At 38.6% G+C, this 27,820-nt stretch overlaps 1 protein-coding gene and 1 long non-coding RNA gene across 5 annotated transcripts; one reads left to right on the forward strand and one right to left on the reverse strand.

The window, feature by feature from the left end:
• Positions 1 to 5,144: 5,144 nt before the first annotated feature.
• si:dkey-100n23.3 (sentrin-specific protease 7) lies at positions 5,145 to 22,592 on the reverse strand. 4 transcript variants are annotated; one of them, XM_068329780.1, is made up of 23 exons: positions 22,442 to 22,592; positions 19,283 to 19,371; positions 17,389 to 17,454; positions 17,174 to 17,286; positions 15,464 to 15,715; positions 13,402 to 13,514; positions 12,990 to 13,108; positions 11,536 to 11,857; positions 11,204 to 11,346; positions 10,509 to 10,646; positions 10,391 to 10,424; positions 9,947 to 10,174; positions 8,516 to 8,952; positions 8,124 to 8,251; positions 7,905 to 8,045; positions 7,677 to 7,793; positions 7,469 to 7,564; positions 7,156 to 7,376; positions 6,987 to 7,030; positions 6,865 to 6,908; positions 6,679 to 6,747; positions 6,447 to 6,597; positions 5,145 to 6,307 (listed from the first exon to the last, which is right to left on the reverse strand). In XM_068329780.1, the coding sequence occupies exons 2-23, from the start codon at positions 19,337 to 19,339 to the stop codon at positions 6,170 to 6,172; spliced, it is 3,171 nt and encodes a 1,056-aa protein (XP_068185881.1). In that variant the 5' UTR covers positions 19,340 to 19,371; positions 22,442 to 22,592; the 3' UTR covers positions 5,145 to 6,169. The 4 variants fall into 4 exon arrangements, with proteins under 4 accessions (XP_068185881.1, XP_068185882.1, XP_068185880.1 ...); XM_068329781.1 differs by having other exon boundaries at positions 7,905 to 8,021; positions 11,536 to 11,860; XM_068329779.1 differs by having other exon boundaries at positions 11,536 to 11,860.
• Positions 22,593 to 25,287: 2,695 nt separating this feature from the next.
• LOC137605210 (uncharacterized) lies at positions 25,288 to 26,782 on the forward strand. The gene is made up of 3 exons (XR_011037700.1): positions 25,288 to 25,429; positions 25,767 to 25,856; positions 26,291 to 26,782. It is a non-coding gene; the product is annotated as an uncharacterized lncRNA (long non-coding RNA).
• The last annotated feature ends 1,038 nt before the right edge of the window (positions 26,783 to 27,820 follow it).

Here is a 27,820-nt window from a genome sequence, read left to right on the forward strand (position 1 = left end):
GGCATATGTTATGTTGTCTGTGAGCCAAACACACCGGTGGTCAGTGACCATTTAATGGTGTTAACTAACCTTTGTTCATCTGCATCTTCCTGCTCAGAGGTCACTGACAGGAATTACACCTTGAACTCTGTCCTCTAGCACAAATAATACAGACAGAGATCCAAATGTCTATCCTTTCAAATATTTTGTTTGCTCAACTGCTATCCACCCATAGCTCTCTGTAAGTCCATGTGCATCTAAAGATTTCACAATAATGTCACACTTTCCTTGACAGACAGTGGTGAATGTAATTTTCATATTGGAGAAAACTGAAACAAAAGCTGACTTTCACATTACGCATTTGGACAGGGTAGAAATAATGTTTTATCCCCATGAATACAGCATTTTATGCCTCAGTACCAGAGCCTTTATCTTTATACGTATAAAGTTTATGAAAAAAACAGTCACTATAGTTATACATTATATATAGTTCATTAACAGTACCAGATTATTCTCTGGAATGATATAGCAAAGACTTATTAAGTAGAGTATAAACTGTATACACATACACATCATCAAAGACTGTTTATCAGTCATTCTTGTCACTAGCATTGCGATTCTAATCAAACAGATCTCTGTTCAGCTGCATTATGGGTAAAACAGTTATAATGCTGTCAATAGAAAACAGAAGATGATATATCAGGTGTATCTATTTATCAGGTGTATCTAGCCTGTCCATCACAAATCTGATAATATTCAAGGAGAATAATGTTCATGGTTTGGTGTGAAGGGTTTAGTGGTTCAATAATTTCCTCTCGTCTCACCCGTCCTTGAGATGGATTCAGACCGACACTAACATTTCGGTTGTGTGTTCTGAAAACAGTGGTGTTGGAAACGTCTCTGTTGACGAGGACCTGTTTGCTTTGTTGATATTAAAAGTTTCTTTGTGAGTGTGCAGAGATACAATTATTAATCTCGTCTCAGAGAAATCACAAATATTTGTTTTCATCTGATAAAACTGTGTGTGGATCCCCCCTCCAGTCAGAACAATGCTGAGATTCTACAGCTGGACTCAAAGACCAGGAAGTCATGGACATAAATAAATGTTTGATCATTTGAAATGTTTTAAAAAGGCAGGAATTAGCCTGCTTTTTTTTTGTTTCATTTAATTTATATTGAGGTACTGACGTGTAACCTTTTCTCTCCATGACCTAAACAATTTAGAAAAAAGAAACAAACTACAGTATAATAACTATACCTAACAGCAACTTCAGCAAAATAATAAATTAATATTTCAGGAAAGCCACAAATCTAGGACAAAATTACTTCTCCATATAGAGCAGCTTCTAATACATTCAGTTCATGTTTAAACAAGCAATAAAAATAAGAAATAAGTAATAAAATGAAGCTTCTACTCTTTGCAGCTTCCATGTTGTTCCAACATTATGACTTAAAAACTCATGATTCCACCAACATTGGAAGATTGGAAGAAACGCCTCTCAACTTGGCAAACAAGTTCATCATGTGAATGAATTATTAGTTGCAGATGAGAACAGACAAAACGAAAACATCTTTATGAATATAATTTTCCATTTCAATCCACCACATTGGATCAATGGAGCCCCGCTGCCTGTCACAACCAGTCCACATGAAAACAGAATGAAGTGGTGTGTGTGCGCGCTAATCCGATGTGTGTGTGATTTCAGTGAAGTGGCCAGTTGAATGCAAATCCCATAAGGCCTAGCTGCTACTGGTGTCTACAGAGATGTTTTCTGGAATTTCTCTGTTTGACCCAGGTGGGTCCTTCGGGGGGCATTGTGACCCTACTCCAATTCCCTGATTTATGTCCACACTTACCTCTGAGGTGAAAGTAGCTCAGATGGTTAGCGATGACCTGCTGGGTGGTTTCCTGTGCACAAAGTTTGACTCCACTGGGTAACAGGATATTCCTCTTCCGTCGAGACACAACCACCTGGCTGTCATGAGAAACCTTTACGTCAGAAACACGAACGATGCCTGGAGACGCTGCGAGCTGCTGAGCATAAGGAAGACTCAGGTAACCCATAGAGGAACCTTCCAGCGTTGCATCTATGGGTACAACAAAAAACTGCACATTCAAGATCTTTTACCTCACGTGTGCCTGGGAGAAGAGTGAGAAAGAACTTTCTGAACACATACCTGTCCTCACGTCCAGAAATATGACCACAAAACTAAACGCAATGGAATAGAAAACACATCTCCAGGGTCCAATGGTCATGTTAAATTCCTGATAGTGCCTAAAGCTGGGGGCTTGGAAAAGGATCAAGTAGGTATGTAGCTCCTCTCAAGTCATGGAACAGAAACAGCTTCTCACAAGTTTGCATAATTCAGAAAGTATCCAGGTACAGAAAAATCACATCGTTTAAAAACAGTGTTGCGCTGGACCACTGCTTTCCTCTCTGCTGAAGACGTGGTTGTTGGTGCTGAGAGGACAGCTCCTGCCTCAGGTGGGCAGACAGGCAGATGGAAAGAGGGGGATTTTTTAATGCTTCCTAATCCTGTTTACTCTAAATCCTCTAGAAGAGCTTGACAAGAAGTTACTGGAGCAGCACTGGGATAGGGGAAAACATGGGCAACATAGGAGGCAGTAAAAGCCCCAGCGTCAACAGCAAGTGCTGTGTTACATATGTAAGTTTATGGTAGATTATTGGTTATTGTGAAATTAGGATTTAATATAAAACAGCAAATTCAAAATAAAAGATATAATTCTGGTGCTCAGGATGAAGGACAGCCCTTATAATTGCTGAAACACCCTAAACTTCTAATCATTCGACGGCCAGCCTAAGGAGATCCTTATGGGTGTTACTCATTCTCTAACAGAAGAGAGAAAGGCCAAGAGGATCATATAAGAGGCTCCAAAGTATAAACCACACCATCTTTAGTAGAAGTGCACATCACATGACTTTCAACAATATAAAGAGATCCTTATAAATAATAAACAAGGTCCCACTCCCACACAAAAACACAGTGAGTGTTGTGTTGGTCTCACTGCTAAGGTGTTAAGCTAAGAAGCAGCAACAGCAATCCTCTCAGAATGTATGTGGTGACAGCAGAGAGAGTTAGGGGCTTAGCCTGGAGTTGACCTTTAACCCTAAACTCTTCCATTATCCCGTTTTTAAAAGGGAAATCTTATGCTTAGCTCTAAGAAGCTTCTGTGCATAAGAAAACAAGGGGAAAAAGGAGCAAGCAATACAGCTAAATGGTGATGACTTTTTTTTTTACACAAAAAACAGCTTTAAATGCTGTAACTGACAAATTTAAAGACACCATCATTCACGTTTCAATGATCACCATCTTTTGTGTGTTAGCATTCTAATAAGTACTGAAATAGAAACTAGTGAAGCTGAAAAAAATTGTTTTGCAATCCAAAAAAAAGAGATAATTCAAACAATGTAGCTTGATGGTGGTGTCAGGTTTTACTATCCATTATCTGGGGAGGAACAAAATTTATTTACCACAAAGCCAGTTTGACATTGTTTTTTACTCAGTTTTACTCGGATGTTTGTGAAGGATTTAATGGGTGTGTTTTTGCATTTGTCGGGGTATCTTCATCTGGACTCAGCTGGTGGACAACAGGTCACATACTGTATTTACACATATGTCTGCATTAAAGCATTTGTACTGCAACACAACTATCCTTTAAATACTTCAAGGCCCAAACGATCAATTTGATTGGCTTAGTGTCTCTGAATATCAGGCCATACTTTCTAGCTGGATTATGTGTCACTCCTTGATCCTGAACCGTGGGATCGTTGTGATCAGACAGGTAGCAGGGAAGGCCAAAAGGCCCAGAAAACTCTGGTTTTAGTCTATGTTCTTTCAGTATGTGAGCATCCCTTCAGGCTCTACTTCCGATTGGTGACTGAAAAGAAATAATGTTCTGAAGACACTGGACAGCGGCTGTGTGATACTTGATGTTGCCAACAGTGGCTGCAGCACACTGCCATGCAAAATCTAAGGGGGATTTCTTGGAATTAGGTGGTGATGGGATCTGCAAGAATGAGGCAGTAAACACACCTCAGCGGTAAACACATGGACAGATAACACTAGGCAACATCATAATGTACTATGATGACATGTCAAAACGAACCCTTGTGTTGCTCATTTGTTTGAAATGACAATTACGAACAGTAATAAAAACAAGTATTGCTCAAAAAGCTGGTATTTAAGCAAATTTTCGTTAAAACTATTATTTATAAACAAACACGTTCTGAACAGTTTATGCTTTCAAAAAAAGCTGATTATGACGGACCTATAAACCATTCAGAATACTGGCATCTAACACACACATTCAGGATCATTTAAAGAAAATAAAAATGTCAGATCTGACACCTTCGTGGTTAATGAAGTCAAAATGGCTAAAAAATATTTAAAACATAGAAGCGTTCTGTGAAGCGTCCTCTTGTGTGGCCCTGATAACATCACCATAGCAAAAAGCAGCACAAATGGATTCATTCATTAGAAATAACAAATGCAAATTCCAACCAGTACAATTATTTTGTGTATTATTTGTAACATGATATGAAAACTTAATAAATGTTCATCAGACTTAATTCTAACCTTATTTTTTTCAAAGTGCTGCTAAACCACATTAGAAAAAAATGGCAGCTTGATATTTAATGCATGTCAAAACTGCTATAGGTTCACCATGTAGAAGGAAAGCCTTCACAAAACATGCCACGGTGGCAGGGTTAGAGGGCTGGCAGGGTTTGCTGGGGTGACACGTCTTCTGTTTGTTACAAGGTTGGAAGGGTTTTTCTTGACAAAACAACCAATGAGGTAATGCAGCAAAAAAGCAAGCAACCAAGAGACCAAGGAGAGATCCCGTCTCAATGCATTTCAATCTATCGGTCAAAAAAGGTCTAAAGAGCAAAAGACAAATACAAACGCATCAATATGACATCATATTTACAACTGAATTAGTTACCAATATCTAATATGTATGTAATTGTGGAAACTATTAAGATAAGGAAGTTGAGACTCCGGACAAACACATGAAGAATCTGTCAGTATCTGTCATATAAAAGCTCATAACACACTGGTGCCATTTAAAGCAAACATCTCAAGTGGACTTCGATGGAAATAAATGCAATAGAATAGAAAATGACGAGAATAACAGGTGTGACTTGTTCTACATTTTTTAATAATCAACTGAAACCAAAAGATATTTTGGAATCAATTTGTATTTCATCAGCCAACACAAAGTTTTTAAAATAAACATGTCATTGTGAATGCCAGTGTAAAAGGAGACGAAACTCTGAATTAAAAGAAAAAAAGAGAGAACTTCAATACTGGAGCCTGATCTCTGCTGAGGAGGGTTTAGTGGGACTGTGATGCGTTTGATGCAGGTTTCACATTTCACAAGCTTAGTGTTACCCATAATAATGCATGTATACCCTCAAACCTGCAAAATATACAACTGGCAAAGTCATGACGGTAAAACCTACCTTGGATTTTGGGATAAATTCATCCTACAAACTATCTGAGTTTGCTGGATGGATGGTTTGCTGGATGTTGCTTACTTTTCCAACAAGGTGCTGAAATTGCTCTTCACTGGAGGGATTACAGCTCATGAGGTTTCAGTGGTAGTTGTCATAAAAGAAACTGAAATAGATTTTATACTCTGACTGAATAATTCAGCTCATCCAATAAAGGTGTTGTCATGTCATAACTGCAGAATGAGAGGTTCTGATGAGACCACCCAGGACTAAAGCATGACAGCTCTGACCAATGTCAGCAAATAAAAACTAAAACTCCTGCACAATGTTGTATCGTTATTATCTTTCTACATTGTTTTTAGTCTGACTTGTGATTCTAAAAAAACAATCATTTTTAGAAAATATTCTGCAGTGAAAAAACAATCAGTAAAAAGCCATGGCCTGTACAAACATATTTTGTGTCTACATGTAACTTATTTTGGAACTTCTGGTAAGACAAACAACCTGTTTTAATAATTGAACTGACTTCATCTTCAATCACAGGACCCACATACAGCCAAAAGGTTACATGTCTCATTCAAAGTAAAACCTAAAACATTAACAGCGTCTAACCTGAAGGAAATATTTCCAGTTCAAACTAAAGTGTCTGTTGCTCAGTATGAGCAGAAATACATAATGGATACAGGAATGTGAAGCACTGAAGCAGAGCTGGTCTATCTGTTATTATCCAGGTTTTGACGTCGGTAAAGATTTAACACCAGATTTCGGATCTCGTCCCGTTTCCTTCGCACCTGCTGCCGTGGAAACCAACGTTGTAGTTGTAATGGAAGGTCAAAGTGCACCACAGGGTCCTGAGAGTAGAAGAAGGAGCAATGTGTTGTAAATGCTTTTGTGCCTATTCCAGCAACAGAAAACCAATGCTCTTCTGAAGTTACCAGGCAACTTGTTGAAACAAACAAGTAGTCACAGAACAAACAATCCTCCCTTCACCTTCAAAAAACTTTCGACGTATTGCAGCAGGTAAAGGCCACAGTCACTGCTGTTGTCCTGAAGAGGAACTTTGCAGTGAGAGCTCTGCATGTGTTCTGCGTTAAAGTCCCTCGACGAACCACGACGGACCTCCCATTCTGACTCTAAGTAACTGAAGGACAAACACACGCTTACATACATCAACAAAACACATACTCTGCTTAAGACAGGGGGCTTAAAGTGCCGTACTTACTCCCGTAACAGTTTAAAGACTCGCTCATGAAGAGAACGTTTCAGGGAATCCATGACAAGAATGCACGGCCTACAGACAGAACAGACACATCTGTCAATCACGGTTTAAACTCACAACAGTCAAGCCGCACCACCTATCACTGTGATACAAGATTTAATGTTTCACATTAACAAATTGTGCACTTACCTCTTGCAAATAATTTTCTTCTGGAAGGTTTGCTCTGTGCAGCTCTACAAAGACAAAATCAGGCTGAGCACATTTGAAAGAATAATTGTAAAACAATTGTAAATTTAAAAAAAAATTCTTACCACTGGACCGGGTTTAGAGTCTTTATTTGATTCTTGAGTGTTTTCTACACAATACAAAAAAACACAAACATGATCTTTCATAACATGTGCAAATTAAGTGCTTGAATTATTAATACTGAATGGTTTTCTGATTGGATGAGGGAGATATGCATCGTTTAGTTTAACGTACCTGTTTCTGTGTCCACGTGGTCATTGTGGTTTAACAAGGGGGGGGTCTGCGGTGTCTCTGTGTTATCATTGGGGCTTTCATTGCCTTGAGTCGCCTCTTGCTCTTGTAACTCTCCTGTCCTGCTCAGGATCTTTACAACTTGGGAATTTGGATCATTCCGTCCCTCGAGTGTTGGCTCATCCAGTCCAGGAAAGCAAATGACAACTAAATACCAATGAGCCCTAAGGAGATAATAATAATAATCATATACAGGTATAATGTGACATACCTAGTACCTGCTGTGCAATACACCACTACTTGTACATAAACTCACTCCTGATTGACTGGCACAAAAAGGAAGTCCTTGTTGAAGATGTCCACGTGTCGTGTCCATGTCTTCACCCGTTGGTGTCGTCTCTGTCTCTGACAGCTAAACACAAAAAAAATATTTGAACAGTTTTTCACACGATGATGTAGAAATATCTGTAGCTTCAGAGTCCTATTCTGTCACTGGTTTGTTTCGGGCCTGGATTGATACTTACGAGTCCTTCATGTTGCCTTCACTGGCATTGTCCCTCCGGGTCAGCTGCTTGTAGAAGAAGCTGCTGAAGATGTGGGAGCGCTCAGTCACAGCAGCAGACGCTTTATGGAGGAGGTATCTGGTTCAAAGCAGGACATAAACACAATCAATTCAAAAGGGAATCTCTTGTCTTCACAAACTTGAGAGTCCAAGATCAATTTGGATTGTTTTGCTTGAAACTGATATTTACTTGAGGTAAAAATCAATGATGACATCGTTGAGAAACTGCCCACTGTCAAGGCACTGCAGGTCCTCCATTGTAACTGTTATCCCTCCTTTCATTGGTGGAGGTGGAAACTGGATTAGCCTAAGCACAGGGGGACAAAAAGATCTGATGATCAGATGTGTAGAAAGACATGTTTAAGGATATCTGAACCACAGTTCAGGTTAAAAACAGTTGCTATGTTACCTGTGAGCCAAGCCCTTATGTTTATATTTGGTCCAGCTAGCGTCTGGTTTACACATGGACACACAGTAAGACGCTTTGGTTCTACGATGGCATATTGTGTACGCAGGAGAGGGTTCCTCTTTCCTCTTCTGCAGGAAACAATACATGAGATCAGAAAAGTTTTAAACTCTGCATTTACCTGAGAAAGAATAAATACAGTCAATTACTGCTACCAAACAGGAGAGTCGTCCAAAGATTACCAATAGGAGATGAAATAAGGAAAATACTTTCCCAGGCCAGTTGAATTTTACTTTTTGTTTCTGGCTACTGTCAAATATTTAGTTTTAGTAAAGTAGTGGGATTACAGTACATAGTAAACTGGTCCCTACCCTCAAATTCTGAGATCATCTTACCTCATGGGGATCTTCAGTCTCTTGATCTTTGTGATCCTCTTCTGGTTTAAGCGGTGGACTGCTCACTCCTTCAGTCTCTGTTTCAACCTCCAGTATCGCTTCAGGCTGGGAATCGTCTTCTGGTTGGATGGGGGGTGTGACACTTCTTTCGGTATCAGAATGTGGGCTATACTGGTCTGTTTTAAGCTCAAAGTCAAAGTCCTTCAGGCCCAGAAGAGACAGCAGGTTAGAGTCCAATCCAGTTGTTTTAATCAGATCTATGCTATCATCCAGAGAAAGAACAGGACTGCCAAAGTCCTCCAAACCATCAACAGAAGAAAAGCTGTCATTTGCAATACTATTGAGACAGTAGATATCCAGGAGGGAGCGAAGTAAAGCGCCGTTCATTCCCTCCACGGGATGTTGCAGAGTCAGCAGGATGAACTGGCTCACCATGTCTAGTGATAGAAAAAATGCAACTTACCAAGCAACACACTGAAAACTACACAATGTGCATTTAAAGCACAAAGAATGTTAAAGCAGCCGACTGTTTAGAGCAACTGGAGTCTTCTTCCATTGGATGCCCAATCCCCTTTCCTCTTTAATCCCTAGCCCTGCTTTTCAAGTGCCCCTACTTGACTTATATATAGTATAGCGTTTGAAATCATGCCTCTCATCACGTCATCAGTAGATACGTTAGATTGCGTTTCAGATATGATCACAGATATTTAAATACTGGCAGCTGTCTCACCCCCACTGCAGTGGGGCAGATTCTTTTCTGCTAGAACTTGGATAAGATGCCTTGTTCACTCATTAAAATATTCTAGTTCTTTACAAGCCTGTTGCTGCTGCCATTAACAACAAGTGAAAAAACTAGTCTTGATTACAGCACAAAAAAATGGGGAAAAAATAACACAAACAGCATACATGTTTGTGTTATACATACACATATACAAAAATGCATGCTGTCTGAAATCAAACGACGGCAGCAGGTAAAAATACGTAAAAATAGAGTTCTAAAATGCGCATTACGCAATTCAATTACTTTTTCCCTTGCATCTACATTTATCAGATTTTCCTACAACGATTAACATTTTATGGTTATTTGCAAAGATATATAATATTTACACACTACTGTTATCCGGCAAAAGCCATTGTTCTTTTACATTGCTTCTTTTCACAAAGTTTTCTAAGATTTCTCTTCTCCTGCTGTTTTGACTCAGCCTCTGAAAACACTCCCTATGAAGTGCCATCTGGAGGGCAAGATGACCACCACCCCTCCAAAGAAACAGGACACACTACCCTAAATGGCAGCGTGCAAAACAAGGGATAGAGGTAAGTAGAAGACCAAGATGTCTTTTACTTGATTATGATCAGAAATAATCGGTATTTTCCATTTTTGCTACAAAATCCAGGTGTTGTGATTGTGCTCGACAATGACAGCTTGCTTACCAGTGTCTGTGGCTTCAGTGTGTTCGCCAAACACCTTGACGAAGTTCTGCTGCACAACAGCAGCGGCACTTGCTGACACATATAGCAGAAGTATAGAAGGAGGGACAGGTTCCACATCACACTTAATCTGAACAGCCTGGGTCTCCAGGTCTTGCTGGTCCCAAATACTGTACCTCCCCAGTTGGTTAGGACCAATGGTTAATACCATGTCGACCTGTTCACTAAGGTCTGGAGACAAGAGGAAATGTGATTATTTTAGCAGCCCACAGCGCAGGTATCACAGTAGAAACACTACTCTACCTCAACACATTGGATTTTGAATGAGGACATAGCTTTGCAAAGGTTTGGCTGATGTTGCTGTGATTTTACATAAAGGTAATTTTAGAGGTCAGTCATGGCTGCTCTGTGATAATAAAGACTTAAGAATAATATTCAAAGCCTTACCTTTCAGAGGGATGATGATTTTTTGGTCTTTGAACTATGAAGTAGGGGATAGAAAACTCTGTTACAGTGACTGAACTCTACATTGTCAACAAATCCATTTGTGAGTTATAGAGTTTACCAAGAGTTCTCCATTTGACCTCCCTTGGTGAGCTCCATAGTATATGGCAGAGAAGGCCACACCCATGGAGTTGTATTCTACTTTGGAGAAGAGAGACATGGCCTCTGGAGGAAGATCTTCTACAGCGACTGGCACCATCTACAGCACACAAACATAAAGAGGTAGAGTGGAGACAAGGATGCATACAAGAAAGTGGGTCAGCTTTAGTAAGAGTACAACAGAGCAAACTAAAAAGAGACTGGGTGGTATATTATGCAATAGGAGTGAAACAATATCAAAACAGGAATAATTTTGACAAGCTCAAAACTTTTGAGCCACTTCAAGCAGAATTGGAAAAGTCCTAATTTGGCACCATCTAGTGCTCGAACCTTGAATGACAGCATAATCGATAGCAAAGCCAGCTGATGTCTGTAATCAGTAGTAATCAGTGCAGAAAGTTGTTATCCAAACACGCCTCATGAAAATATCTTGTTAATATGAGGGAAATTAAATTTATGCATAATATTAAAAACACAGTCACTGTGAGTGCAAGTCTTCCTCTTTCTAACGACATGCTTTTTAAACAGTTTCCCATCTACTGACAAATGGACATGAATCAGTCTGCTAAACAGGACAATTCTTTAGTTTTCATTAAGTTCATGTCTGTTATCCTACAGATGTGTCATAAATATGACACAAGGGAAAATTCTACAAACCTGCATGTTCTCTATGTCTGAAGGTTCCTGCGGTTTGGCTCCTTCTTCCTGTATTAACGTTTCTTCCACAGCAACAATTGAATGGACCACTGGACTGAGGTGCTGAGTAATGTCACAGCTCTCATCATCACTCGACAGAACAACTGAAACACAAACATGACAAACACATCAGGCCCAGCGAGGATAATGCTTGGGAATTATAATGATACCCCTATAAAAAAAAACAAGCACACCCCCTAGCATATATCTTAACCAATACACACCAACATTACCCAAAACAAATAAACAGAATGCAGGAGTGAGGTCGCACTCCTTTGGATCGGTATACTCACTGGGTTCAGAGTGGCCTGTTGTGGTTGTGTTGTCTTGGCTGGATGATAGACTCTGTCTACAGGTACCAAGAAAGTCTCCAGTCTCCAAATTTGCGCTGGTGACATTGACATGAACATCTGCTGGATCTCCTCCCACGGTGAACTGCAGAATGTTCCGATCCAGGCTCTCCGGATCTTCCCGAAATTCTTCCAGATAATCAGGTGAGCAGACCAGTTCGCCATCTCTCCCGTCGTCTCGAGTGAGGCGAAGCACGCTCTCTCTGAAACGCTTAGGGCTGTTGGTTCCGTTGCACTGTGACCTGGTAATCTTTCTTTTATTCTTCTGCTGAGATAAAAAAAGATCAACTCAAAACTTACGAGTTCAACTGACAACTACAGCAACCAACAGCCATGTCCTGTGTCCCATTGAAAGACAGCATTTAGAGATATCTAGTCCACATCACACCACTTTCACCACTTTCTTTCAATTGTTCTCAATTTAGAGGGCCTACTCATCTTAACCATTCCCAGCCAATTTCGTTTGTGAAGAAGTTAAAAGCACTTTATCCCTTGTAAAATTAGCAATCAGTCAGGACAAGTAGCCAGATAAAACTGAACGCATGGCTCTAACAATTCAATCTCTTAAAGTGACATTAAATCATCAATAACTCAAACACTGGCTAAACTCTTCCTTCATTTCTTCAACAGCTCATTCATTTCAGCCTCTTGTGTTAAGACTTAAGAACTACATCTTGACAAATCGACCGACAGCCAACTCTAGACAAAACATACCACTTCACTCTCAGAATCTGATCTGCAAAATGTGTCCAAGATGGTAGCTCTGCACATCCAACAGTGATTTTTCTCACACCAAAGATGTGTTTACTCCCAGTGATCCCAGCATCACGCCAGAACATTACTCTATATGGAAGCCAGCCCGCAGAGATCGCACATGGAATCAGTAACATTGCTGGCTTCATCAATTTGTAAAAGTAGATGTTCTCTTTGTGTAGTTCTTAAGTCAAACTTAACTGAGCTCTTTGTAAAAACCCACTACGTTTGTACACTATTAGTCATTTGAGTAGAAGCAGGAAGCAGTGAAAATACTGATGTAGAGAAAAAAAGGTTTTTCAGAAAGATTTAATATATTATTAGTCTCTTAAACTGATGTTTATGTTCTTACTAATCATAATTCCATTAATTTTTATGCAACGGATGCAATATGAGATTTATATAGGATTTATTTAAAACATCTTGTTTGAACATGAAAATGTGCACAATTACAATCTGCTCAGATTATCATCAAGACTTTTATGGAAATGCAACTGAAGCTGCTAACATTTAAACTTGAAGGCATGTTTACATAAAAATGAGGTGCACGTCTGGACTTCTGAAGGAATGGATTGTTTGGATATGGTTTAGTCCTTGGTGATCGAGTTCTTGAACCTCCTTCTGTTACCATGTATGGTACTCACCAAACTGTCTTGTAAGTCTTCATCTGGATCAGTCCACTTTTCTTTCATGCAAACTGGAGAGAACTCATCACAACTGTCTTTATCATCGGCTGGTTCCCAGCTCACAGACAGCCCACAATCTGTGTGAGCCACAGAAACACTGATCATGTTACTATGAAAACATACACAACCACCTGACAGCTTCTACTACTTCTACTACTTCTACTACTTTTATAAGAAATAGCTGAAAGGGACCTGTAATTCAATTTAATATAAAAACTTTAGACCCGAGTTTTGCTTTGCAGAACTAAAAAAAGCATTTATTTATTCCTGCATCTGTGACATTATGGGAAAGAAAGAAAGTGTTAGCCTCATAGTTTTTGGAGGACGAGAGGGGAATCACATCAGCAACCACACGTCACTGTTTACCCACCAACAACTTCAGCGAATCTGTAGTCCTTCTCCGTGCCCAACATCACCTCTTTCATATCCTTTTCTTCTTCGTCCACATCTTGATTACGTTGTGACCGCGTCCGGAATCCTGATCTGCAGGCATGAAAGAATTTACACATATCAACATTGTGACATGAATTGGTGAACACAACATTCTTTAAATATACACAAACAAAACCAGAAACACATCATCTACAAACATTGTGAAATCTTTCTATTACATGTGAAGTCACCAGTTTTCCTTTATTGGAAATGAAAGGAGACAAAGATGCAGCAGGCAGGGCCAAACTCTATAAAAACAGGATTCCTCAGCACATGAAGAAAACAAATACAAAACAAAACCCTAATAAAGAATATTTATGATTGTTTTTGTGGTTTGTTTGTTCAACGCTTGCAAGAGTAACCACCTCATTGTCTGACTTTTAAAATTAGTCCTTTTCGAAAAGCTGCACAACGTCAAAGGTAATAAAGAAATTTTTTTAAAAATCATCCAATGACCTTTTCATGCAAGTCAATTCCATTTCCTGACTTTTACACGCTTTAATTCTGAACTTCCTTGTCTGTTCTGCAGCAGGTCATCTATGGGACTGTTATTGTTGTGATTGCAGAGAAGCTGTCCCCAAGGAAAAAGGGGTACTGTGTGGTGGCCACAGACGCTCACTTGACCTACATAGAAAGCGGCGCACCTTGTGAGCAGGTACCACTAGAGCAGTGGTTCTTAACCTGTGTTCGATCGAACCCTAGGGGTTCGGTGAGTCGGTCTCAGGGGTTCAGCAGAGGCGAAGGTCAAGACAAGACGATGTGTCTGGTGTTTTTGCCGAACATACACGAATCACTGTGTATGTTTGACACATCGTGTCAATTTGTGATGACACGCCCCCCTTAGCCATCACTGGATGCAGGTGATCACGCTGCATCGATTAGCCTACTTGTGCTACATGGGATTTTGTGTACTCAGTAGTTGATTTATGCCTTTCATGATGGTACGTCGTCTGATTGCTTTCTTAATATTTTAATTCATAGTAACTATGTTGAGCAAAAAAAAGTGGTTGGACGAATATGTGCAACGTGAATTTAAATGTACTGTTGTTTATGGATGTAGTGAAAGAGGACATGTAGGCAGTTGGTGTGAGAGAAGAGGATGCAGAAGACAGGGTTAGATGGAGGCAATTGATTTGCTGTGGCGACCCCTAAAGGGAACAGCCGAAAGAAAAAGAAGAAGTATAACGGAACGTGATGGGAGTCAGCGTTCTGCATGATTAGCAATGTCAAGTTGAGAAACTCTACTCTCGCAGTGACAAAAGTAAAGGAACACTTCCTTTATTTTTGCCAGTGCAAAAATAAAATGGTTAACCCAGTGTCCTGGGTTAAAATGGTTATGCTACATGGAAAACAAAAGAAACAGACTTTGCTGTGAAGATGACATAAGAGTAGCACTTGCCAAGGTGAAGCCACGTATATCTGAACTGGTCTCTCAAAACCAACAGCAGAAGTCACACTGATTTGCAGGTAGGTCATTTCATGTGAGTTCATGAGCTGTCTTTGTTTTGTTCTTTGAAAAAGGAGACTTTAATGCACAATTCATTAAATGCACCAAAAAACATACACTTATGTCTTAAATTTGAAAAAAAAATTATTTTTTTACTCAAGAAGGGTTCAGTGAGTGAGCATATGAAACCAGCAGGGTTCGGTACCTCCAACAAGGTTAAGAACCACTGCACTAGAGTTAATGATGACCACACTGGAATATCTCATCAATCGATAGCTCATTGCTCCCAGCCAATAAAGATACCTTCACCTCAAGATGAGCTGTGAGTTCTAGAGCTTCTAGATGGCAGAGCTTACAATATATGGATAGAATCAGAATGTACTGTGATAAACTTTTTTTTTTTTTACATCTTTCTCTTTTTTTCATTTTTCTTTACATTTTGTATTCATATAAATTTATCATTAAACAGTAAATAAATCAAGGATTAAAAATTAGTTGCATAATGGTGTGCTTCCTGAAATGTCAAGCCTTTCCTCTACGGCTGACTTTTTACCTTTGAGGGGTTGAAGATGAGGTCCTCTTGCTGTCTTTAGCAGAACAGCTGTTTTTAGCATTCCTTGCCACCCTGGGACGCGACCTTGTCTCGCTGCAGTTCAGGGATGACTCCATGCAGCCACTGAGCTCCTTCAAATTACTTGACACCTGTCCTCGATTTCTCAAGGTATGCTTCCTTTTCGTTTTCTCCAAATAGGCCTTTCCTTGTTCTGTCTTTAGGATATCTGTCAGAATCAGCCGAGGCTTCCTCCTACATAATGAAACAAAGAGACGGGTATTCACAACCTTTCTTAAACAGCATCTTTTCTGCAACATTTTATTTCCTCCAAGTATCCAAACTTCTTGCTCATCTACCATTGCAGGTCAGGCTTTATGTACGCCAGCTGATCAAGAGGGAGGGGCAAGCCAGTCAACTGGTGTCGATAAGTCATGTGTGCACATTCATGATAAACTGGGCCTTGAGACAGGGGGATTAGAAGCTCACTTTAAGTAGTACCACGCTTTTTACTGAACTGAAAGCTGCGTCAGTGATGAACAGATAAGCTCAAATATGTGACAATTGTTGTGAAACCAAAATGCCGATCATCTCACACCTAAAATTATAAACTGCAAAGAAAAACCTTTGTTGCTTCAGTAAATTTCCTATTAAGTATATGCATATAGACAGTTACTATACAAGAACATTTGAGCTACATGTGTATGCTAGGAATCCATTTATAACAACGATCTCCAAAGTTGTGTCCTATAGTTCTGTTCTATTGTTCAGTTGTCTCAGAAATGTTTATAGATTATGGTACCAAAAAGTACAACTGTAAATGACCAATGAAAAAGAATTTGCAGTTAGAGTGCGCCATCTTGTGGAAGTTTAAGAAATCACATTGAAGTCAAAGTGAAGAATTTATAGGAATTTATAGGAATTCTGAGTTGAATTTAATTACATCCTGCTTCAAAGCGGTGATGTATTGAAATTGTCAGCGTTTGTGTGTTCATCCGTTAGTCCGTTCGTCCGTCCGTCCATTATTCCACCAAATATCTTCACAATCGTTGCAGATAGAGAGATTAAACAGAAAGCACATTACTCGGGGGACAAAGGGGATGAAAATTAGATGATGACCTTGACCTTCAGAAAACTAGGTCAAGGTTAAATTTGAACTTTTTTACACTCAGGAACTGGATAAGATAGAGAGACGAGGGAGAATGCCAGTGTGAGTAGTACCGTGGGTCAAAGCTACTGCTTTGATCTATGAAAGTAGGTCAGAACACTAGCTTTGATCTTTGACCTATGCAAGTATGCCAGGGTAAAATTTAGAATTCAGGGGTGTCGCGGGATGTTGCAGTCTCTGACTGCATTGGTTCTTGTTTCTTTTGTTTTTTTTATGACCTTGCTGGTCTTGTCACTCTCATCAGACTGGAAGAGAGATGTTCTTTCTTCTTTTGATAGGGGGATATGATGTGTTGGCTGTTGTAATAGCTAGAAACAAGGACCAACCAGCAACAACAAAACTAACAGCTAGGTAGAGAAGAATCAAGAACTTTCGCACTGCATCAAATAAGGAACTACACCAGCAAGAACCTGAATTCATACCCCAGTTTAGCATGGAAAATTTAATATTTATGAACTGTGGCTGATGAGACAAACAATGCCCAGCTGTTTTAGTTTTTAAAAGTATACAGATCCATCAAATCTCTGTCGTCTAGGTCCACTTACCTGTCCATTTCCAACATAAACTTAGATGCAAGATTGTGACCAAACAATATGGATCCATTCCTATGGCGTGAATCATGTCTGCATTTCCGACCAGAAAATTCAGTCCAAGAAACCTATTTTAAAAAAAGGAACAATTTGATTATTACAGATAGTACAAAATAGCTACCACAGTCCATGTGGCCAGACAGACCAACAATAAGTTTATGTTTATGCACCTGTTTTTCAAGTTTTCCACTCTCTGGTGAAACACATGTCATGGGGATTCTGAAGGGGCTTTCCATCTGAAATTCAGAATTTGTGACCATGCTTGCATAAAATGGATTAAATGGAAGTAAATTTTCCAAATATGTGCAAAAACAGAAAGTGAAAGAGTGGAAGTGTGTGTTCAGAGCTGTTCAAGCAAACTCATACTATACAGTAGCAGCTGTTGAAAGAAAGAACTGCAACAACAGGCAGTTAACTGAGTGGTCAATATCAGCCATACTGTATTTTACCACTAACCGCACATTTGTGTGTTCTACTCCTGATCAATTTTCCATCACAAAGCCAAGCTTTCTCTCAGCTGAAGTTTTTCAACATTCAGATCATTGACAGCACATCACACCCCTCAGGCAAGTATCAACGGATTGCATTTCTTATAATGCCTTGAGCTTGTGCAAACTTTGTTATATTTCAATCTACAAAGCACTGTTTGTGCAGAATATTATGGCCTATGATGCTAATTGACATTTTGTACTGGTTTATAGTTTTAGGCGGTATCTATTACCCATCCTGACATCAGCTGTATGATGTTAGTTTGAGTTCTTCCCAACATGAAACATAACCTCTATAAAACAAGAAAATACATTGTTGAAAAACACTGCTGGTGTGAAAGCTGGATGTGGTTTCTTGACAGCAAATGTTAAAACTGCAGTGGTGGATTTCATTTGTTTCAAGTAGAGGAGAAAATTTGTTAAGAGCTTGAAAGACGCAAAGTTCTCTATAGGGTACAGCTAAACTCCCTTGCATGACAAGAAGCCGCAAATTAATCTGCAAGTCAAATTTGAATTTGTATGGAGAAAAACTGAATAACCAAAAAGCTGTTTGTTACACTGTTCAAGGGAGCATTACAATGACCTTTAAATTGTCATGTCACACTGATTATGTGGTAGGTGTGAAGTTTCTGCTTTTTAAGAATAATCAACAAGTTGACATTATTTTAGTATTAGTCAAATTTCTCATTGTAGTAAAAGAAAAAATTAAATACTAGAATTAATAACAGATGGTGACATAGGCCAACATATAGAAATAGCTTAATCATAGCTTTGTTCACACTGAACCCCACGCTCCATTTTGCGGAGGAAAGTAGGCTGTCGGTGCTAAACAAGCAAAGGAAATCTAGCTAGAAGGAAGACTACAGCAGAAACTGAAAAAAATCATGGATCCGCCCTTTTTACCCAATATGTTTCAAAATTGAATGATTCTTACTTCGGGATAATGTCCAGCATTTCATCCACTTTCACAGTAATCCATTAAGCGGTTTAAGTATCATTGACAGAAACAGTTTTGTAAAAGCACTACCTCACAATGCTCGAAAGAGTGTGGAAAAAAATCCTCAATCCACTTGTCATCTGTATTCACTCATTTGGTAGTTGCCTCATGCTCAACCCGTCTACTAAGTATCATCAGAATCCATCAGGTATTAATGCATAACAGTATAAATGATGAAAAAGCTCTATCGTGCAATGATTAAAAAGCAACGATAAAGCCTTCCATCCCAAAATGTAAAGGGCTAATCCCTGTCACATTTACAACTGTGATTCAGTATACTGCATACCTGCAGTACATCAAGTCTAAATAGTCCATCAATTTCCATTCGATATGGTGGCATTACAGCAGCAGCTAGCCGACAGTAGGATAGCAGTTTAGTGTCTGGAGGCAATCCTACCTTCTGTGAATTAACAATACTGTGATCACATGAATTACTACAGACAAAAGTCAGTCAGCAAAGCCAAATCATAGTGTGCTCGGGATCAGCACGTATTATGTTTGCAGGCATACAGCAGGTACCACTGCTTAATGATGTACATCACAAAAAATGGATATTTTACAAACATAGGTCATGCATACCAAGTTATCCTTGTCAACAGCAAATGGTATCGTTAAGGCTCTTCGTTGCTCCATCATGGTCTGAAATTTTGTAAGGCACAACACAAACACTACAAGACACAAAAAAAAGTTATTTTATCAATGAGATTTCATAGGAGGGAACAACAATGTCTAGTTGCTTAAAGAATGAATTCCAATTGAAATGGATTCACATGCTGATGAAATGTTATTGGGCTTCATATGATGACACAAGAATGTTACTCAAGTGAAAATAGTAATGAGAACGGAAAGGACAAGTCACTCAGTTAAGGAAATGGGAGATATAGGTGGTCACCATTTTAAAATACAAAAGCAGTTAAAAGCATGGCTGAAAGAAAGATAAAGCTGCTGGTTGGTATATGACTGAAGGAGTGACAAACTAAAGAGCTTGAAGTCAAAATACGCTTTCTGCTCAATCCTCACTCAGCCAGGCTTTTACCCAACAAAGGATGAACTCCCTTTAGGGTGAGTTTAGTCAACTTGAAGTATTGATGAAGGAAATTAGTTCATTTTACTCCATTATAAATCACAATTGCATACCTATTATCATCCAATGTCAATGTGCTGTATGGATGAACAATCTATACACACAGTATAATTATACACTTGCATGTCTATTTTTGCCTGCAGCTATAATGATTTTACCCCACCACGAATTATTACAAAAATTATATTGGGTAATCTGTGGATAAATGCATTGCAACTTCTACCACAATCTTCTAACAACTAGAGTCTTAAAAAACAAAGTAGTAGTAGCTTGTAGAAGTAGCTTGTTTTTTAGGGCTGGTGAGCCTCTGGAACATCACAATGATCCACAAACCTATTTTCAATGACATGAAGCCATCATGTAACTATAAATAATTTTATGAAATGATGTGCAAATCATTGAAACTCAATATGCATTTGAAAATATAACATAGCATAAAATTATGTCAAAACAGGACAGTTGTATCATTCATTCATCTTCCGAACTGCTTTATCCGCCTAACGGGTCACAGGGAACTGGAAACTATCCCAGGGAAACTCCGGGTGTGACGCCAGTGCCCCACGGAGCCACACACAAAGACAGACAACCACGCATGCTCACACTCACAAACATAAGTAGCACAAAATTATGTCAAAACAGAACAGTTTTGAAAATTGTATACTCATTTCAAATTGAATGTCAGGAACACATTTAAAAAAAACTGGAACAAGGTCATGTTTACGGCCTAGGTGCCTAATCAATTATCTTAACAACACTAACTGTTCAAGGAATGAGAAGATCCACTGCCATTCTGAATGTGGAATGTTTTCTGATCGACTGATGCAGGATTTCAGCTGATCAGCCATTCAGGGTCTCCTTTGTTGCATTTTACATTTGATATGCACCAAACACTTACAACAGGTAATAAGTCAGGGCTGCAGACAGGCCCGTTGATTACCTTGATTATTTTGCTATGGAGCCATGCTGTTGTAATTATATAAGCAAGGCATTGCCTGTAAAAGATGGTATCTCCTTGGCAACATACTCGACATTGTTCCAAAATCTGTGTACTGTATATCATTAAACATTCATATTACGAATGTGTAGGTTACCAATGCCACCCCATATCAACATAGACACTGCTTCCTTAACTTTGCACTTTTAACAATCAAATGGGCCTTTTCTTCCTCAGAAAGGTGGTGTACATTATTTCCAGAAAGAATTACAGATTTTGACTCATCAGACCACAGGGCAGATTTCCATTTTACATTCGTCCATCTTAAAAGAGCACAGGTCCACTGAGGGGAGTGTTTCTGAATTTGGTTTATGAACAATTTACTCTTTTCATGGCAGAGTATTAACATGTGTGCCACACACTATCTTCAAAGACAGTGTCTTCTTAAAGTGTTACTAATCCCAACTAGTGTTGATCATTGTGGAATCTTATCCATTTTAATGTAATGATATCCACTAGAGTCTGTTTTGCCAGCAGTGCCATCCAAGGGTATTAAAAACAGGGGCATCCAAAGTTGGTTTTTTGCCTAATTTCTGTCTTCAGATTCTCTGGCTTTCAATTATATTGTGTGTAGCTAATGAAATCCCCAGATTCCTTGCAACTTTAAATTGAGATGCACAAATCACCTGCACCGTCATTTAAAAAGTAGTGAGTCCATCCTTTTTTTTAATAATCTAGGATGTTATTTATACCCAATCATGTCACTAACATTTTACAACTTTGCCAGTCTTTTGTTAAAACTGTCTCGACTTCTTTGAAACACAATGCTAACATCACGTTGGGAAAAGGTATAATATTTTTGAAAAACAATTACACTTCATTTGATGTGCAGTTTTATACTATTCTCAGTGAAATATGCGGTTTTAATGTTTATCAAATTATACATTCTGTTTACATTTTACATATCCTCATGACGTTTGAGGACAGGACTATAATTTTATTGTACTTGTCTTAAAATACAAGTATCATGATATCAGATTAAGTTTGGGGGCGGCAGTGGCTCAGCAGTAGAGCGGTCGCCTTATGACTAGACATCCTCAAAGTGTGAAGTGACTGTAGGAGGTGTCAGCTCACTTCCCAGTCACTGCTGAGGCACCCTTGAGCAAGGCGTCGTCCCCCCCCACAAGCTGCTCATTTGGGGCGCACCCCGAAGTCGCGACCCATCACTCTGCCTCCCCTGTACTGCTTGGACTAATTGCATGCCTACAGGCCCCTAGTGTGTTGTGTTTCAGGGGCCTGTACACAACATTATGTGTGCATGTACTGTGAGTGTAAAGATAATTATTTTGATTGCTTGTGTTTTCAATAAGAGCAGGTAATAAAGTAACTTCCCCAACTAGGGCAAGAACAATACAAATCTGCTCTGCACGTTGTAACAAATGAAAACAACTGTAAAAACAGTTTTTGACCAATTAAAACATCTACTGAGATCCTACAAAGGAAAAAGGTCCTCCTATTTGGAATCAAACTGTTCTCGTGCAAATCCTTGCACCAACTACTCACTGGATTGTTAGGTTTTTTTGCTACATGTCTGGACACTGCAGAAACTTAACATCAGAAGACAACAACAGCAACAACCTAAAGAAGATAGCAACATTAACGTTTATGCTAGCTTACTTTGTGCCGTATGCTAGCTACACCTCAGAGAATTAGAGCTTACCCTACACGTGGACTTCAAATGACGTTGAAGGAGAAATTAACAATAATATATACAGCTATTACTCCATTAATGTTTTAACAACAATACCGCAAACACCGTAAGTACACATCTTCTAGGGTCTGATTCTATACCGCTAACAGCAGGAGCATTAATATTCCTGCGCAACTTCCGGTTGACACCGGAAGAGAAACAGGCCAATCGCGAAGAGATTCCAATAAGAAATATCAATAAGAAATATGTGTGTTATTCTCCTTTGTGGCCCAGTGGTAAAGCTTTTACAAAATCAATACTCTTATCGCCAGTAAAGTCAAGGAAGTTCATTTTAAACGTCTTCACAAAATATAAACATCTAAATTCAAAATCAATGTGACCTTTATAGCGATGTGAACCAGTTTTCTGTAACAATGTCTTGCTCGTGGATTTGTCTCGTCACTAAAATTTCACTGAAATTTCTTACAACCCTCTTGAATATTTAGTTGGCTTTTAAATGTGTGAGCTCTCAGACAATAACACCGAGAAGACTCTCATAAGTACAGAATTTTATTACTATAGAGAAATACACTCCAGGTATTCATTGAAAACACCGGTCGTAATATTCCAGATCTGAATTCAACTGCACTTGATGGAACGCTATGGCTTGTTCATGCCTGGATGGATTTGTTTTGACCACTATTGTCTCGATATTAACTAAATATTCTTTGCATAATGTAAATGCGTGATCATGAATCAACACCCATGCTCGGATTCGCCTTTAAAGAACTCGACATAAACTTTAAATAAAGGAAATTTAAATATAGTCTTCCTTTTAAGAAGGGGACGGGGCCGCCACGTATGCTTGTGCTGGGGGGTCCAGTTGTCTTTCTCTGTCTATTAAAATCGCTTTGTCTGTCTGCTGATGTGAGCGCTATAAAAATAAAGGTTGATTGATCACATAAATTACATCTAATTTTACTGACATTAGATGAACAAAATAAATTGCGACATAAGCTGACTTTTGTTTTCTTTTTTATAACTACTTTGGAAAAAACAGGGTGTCTATCCAGCATGCATTGTGAGTCAATCACTCGTTGATCAATCTGCCCCGGTCCGTTCATGATCACAAACTGTACTTCTGTACCTTTTACAAAAGTCCAATGTGCAATATTCTTCTCTAATGTTAGCTGCTAAGTACCGATACTATACATAATTATATAATATAATCTATTATTCTTATTCTTATATATATGTATGTATATGTGTGTACATATATACTGTATTTTTTTGTTTATATATATATATATATATATATATATATATATATATATATATATATATATATATTTATGCACGCGCGCGCACACACACACACACACACACACACACACACACACACACAAAGCCTGACTCAGCCGTTTCTTGGTTCATACACTGAACAGTGGAGTTTCAGGTGTGTATTTAGTGGACTTAGAGCACTCTTCCACCTTTCCTTTCCATGACACTTGCCTAGGGAGTGTGTGTTAACATTTCTCTAAACAACGCTGGCTTTCTGGAGACTCCGGTGTGATGTCACTATGGAAGTGACGTAAAGACGTCTTTGACTCTGGTGTGATGTCACTATGGAAGTGACGTAAAGACGTCTTTGACTCTGGTCAAATGGCTGCTTTGTGTGTGATTGTGTGTCTGTTTATGTGTGCAGAGATGTAGAGTATTATGAGGTCCATTATTCTTTTATTATATATATATATATATATATATATACATATATATATATATATATATATATATATATATATATATATATATATATATATATATATATATATATATATATATATATATATATATATATATATATATATATATATATATATATATATATATATATATATATATATATTCCCTTTCGTCGGCCACATCCACCAGCTCTGACTGGGGGATCCCAAGGCGTTCCCAGGCCAGTGTCGACACATAATCCCTCCACCTGGTCCTGGGTCTACCCCGAGGTCTCCCGGCTGCCAGAAACACCTCCCTAGGGAGGCGCCCTGGAGGCACCCGCACCAGATGCCCAAACCACCTCAACTGACTCCTTTCCACGTGAAGGAGCAGCGGCTCTACTCCGAGCTCCTCACTAACAGCAGTGTTTCTCACCTTATCTCTAAGGGAGACTCCAGCTATCCGCCTGAGAAAGCCCATTTCTGCCGCTTGTATCCGCGATCTCGTTCTTTCGGTCGTGACCCATCGCTCATGACCGTAGGAGAGGGTAGGAATGAAGATTGAACGGTAGATGGAGAGCTTTGCCTCTTGGCTTAGCTCCCTCTTTGTGACAACAGTGTGGTAAAGCGACCTTTAGAAGATATATTATATTATAAATGATATAATATGGTCTATCTGTAATATATCTATAATCTATACATAATTTCCAACATTTCAAGTTTACATGCCAGGCCTTAGGCTCTATGCAATATTATGTATTTATTTATTAATGTTTATTTATAAGACTCATACTGTTAATAACACTTAAAACTGTTTGTCTATCTTCACACTGTTTATGTTTCATAACACCATACAAATAGCGATGCGAACGATGCTTTGTACTCCGGTTGCAAAGCAACGACATTTCATCGCCAGATTCACTGTTCTGAGTCTCTGTGCAGTGACAATAAAAGGAAGTCTTAGTCTATTCAAACTGTCTTCTTTTAACGAAATTAAAAGGAGTGTTATATTACTGAATACAATACTCAAGGCTAGGCTTGTCAACCCATAGGACACTAAAATCTGTTCGTCTGCCTACGTAATATCCTCCTTGTGTAACCAGTAAACCAATCATAATGCAGAATGAAGCGGTAAATCCCGCCCCCACTATTATCAAGTATGTTATGTTCAGTGAGGTTCCACACTACCGTGTTGGTCCTGTGAAAGTGAGGGAAGAGAGGTTTATCAGTAATATTAAAGGCTCTGTCGCCTAAAGATAAAAACAGCAACCAGCCATGGTGTGACTTTTGATAAAAGGTAGGAGCAATATTTAGTTTTTCAACATTAAACCATGTTCTACTTATCTAAACTCTTATGTAACTCTGATTATATAGGCGGAAGCGCTTTACCTAACGTGTTTGGTGAAGTGTGACTAAAATATTACAAGCTTTGAGTTTTTAAAATTACTTAATAACGTTAGTCATCTCGATTTAATGCAACTTTATACCCCACTGCTGTATTTAAAATGTAAATTATTCTCTTTGCAGTTATTGATAAGCTTGATTGGTTTATGAAATAAATATAAATACTTTATAGTGATATCCTCAGACTGTTACTCATGTTCTTCTTATTTATGGTGTATTTTTATTTGTAGGTAGCGTTTACGTGATTAGGAAGATCCGGGCCTTCATCGCTGGTGGAGAGCAGCTGGACAAGCCTATTGTAACATCATGTAACGCTAATGGTAAGGTGATGACAGCAGTCACTACAAAAACCTCGAGTTTGGAGAGCAGAAAAAGATCAGTCTTTCTTTAGACATAAGACATGTGTGAAGATAATTTTGTAAAGCACATAATTCACTAAACCTTGGAGTTATTCTTTTCTTTTGTGGGATCTCCAGCTTGTTTTCATCCTTAGATAACATTTTACCTTTGTGAAATTGTCCTTTGTTACTCAGTGTGACATTTGAATAAGTCTCTCTTTCATTTGAAAAAATATCAAAATTCTAAATTTATGGGATTATAGACCAGATTAATCCAAGGAAACCTGCTCTGCTCTTAATTCACTGTTATGTAATGCTGCTTGTTGAGAAGATTATGGAAGAGGAAGAGTGAGTGTTTGCTCACACAATATTCTGTACATGTCACTAATGACTATTGGTGTCTCCTTTCTATTTAGATAAAGTGAGAGCAGGGCTCGAGGAGGGAAGTAACATTCCAGTGGCTTTGCTAAACCCTGCACTTCATGGCGATATCAGTGGAGCAGCTGCCTCAAAGATATCCTCAGAGGTGGCTAATCAGGATTGTGGGACCTGACGTTAAAGATCACTCCATACACCTGGACTCGCAGTAGTAGCACAATAGTTAGTTGTTCTTGGTGATCCAAGTATACGTCAATCTACATACATCTCTTAAAAAGTTTTTTCTTATGGACTGCAATAAAGTAGCATTATTGCACTGCCTTCCATTGTCCATTCTGTACTAAGTATGTAATGTCCAGCTCCTGAAGACAAACATTGAGGCAAAAACTTTTTACTTGAAATATAAGGGAATAAACCATACAAGTAATAGCATTGTCTCTTTCACATTAAGATTCACTATTGAACTACACTGAATGTTATACTGGAATGGAATTGAGATATTCATGTTACTAGATGTATTTGGTTTGTGCTATTATTAATGAGACGACTGTGTGTATGTGCTGCAATGTTTGAAGGCTGACTCACAAACCTCTGTCCAGGGGCTGAGCAGGCCTGATGTTTCTGCCGCCATACTCAGTTAATAAAAAGATATGCCAATGGGGAATGTGTGTGAGTTTTTATTGTAATGGTTGTTAGGCTGGGATAACCAATTTCTTTTTATGTTTGAGACATAATGACATTTATGCTAGTCATTAAAAAAAAGAAGCAAAGCTTAGGTATAAAACACCGATGATGGTGATATCAGGAAACAAAGCAGTTCATCAGTCACTAATATAGTTAAACTTACCTTTGCAGTAAGTCAAACTAAATGCTTAAAGTCCATATGTTTGGGGGGGAAATTTCAAAATGAAAATAATATAGCGGGGCAAATTTTGATAAAAAACATGCATTTCTCTTTGTTTAAAATATAAATGTGTCTGTAAAACTGTTAAGACACTTATGTCTGTCCCATAGTGAAGTTTCTTCAGACTCCATTTAAAACTTATTAGCTGTGCATCCAAAATGACTCTGCTCATATTATCATATTATTATCATCATATTATTAATATAGTACACTCGAAGCATAAATTGAAATCCTCCAGATATAATACTCCAGATCTGAATTCAACTGCACTTAATGATGGAGCACTATGGGTTATTCATGTCTGTGTGCATTTATTTAAACTACTATTATTTTAACTCCTATTATCTCGATATTAACTAAATATTCTTTGCAACCTATATCACAATGTTGTGGCATTAGATAAACAAAATACATTGCAACCCATGCAGGCTTTTGTTTTCTTTTTAATTACTACTTTGAAGACGAAAGGGTTTTTCCAACATGTATTGTGGGTCACTTGTCGATTTAGAATATTCAGTTTTTAAAACAAAATTAAAAGAGGGGTCTTGTTATTCTCATTTTCTACGTCTATACTTGTCGACCCATAGGACACTAAAATCTGTTTGTCTGCTTACGTAATATCCTCCTTGTGTAACCAGTAAACCAATCGTAATGCAGAACGAAG

Source organism: Antennarius striatus, chromosome 12 (assembly GCF_040054535.1).
Source record: "Antennarius striatus isolate MH-2024 chromosome 12, ASM4005453v1, whole genome shotgun sequence".
NCBI classification, from domain to species: domain Eukaryota; kingdom Metazoa; phylum Chordata; class Actinopteri; order Lophiiformes; family Antennariidae; genus Antennarius; species Antennarius striatus.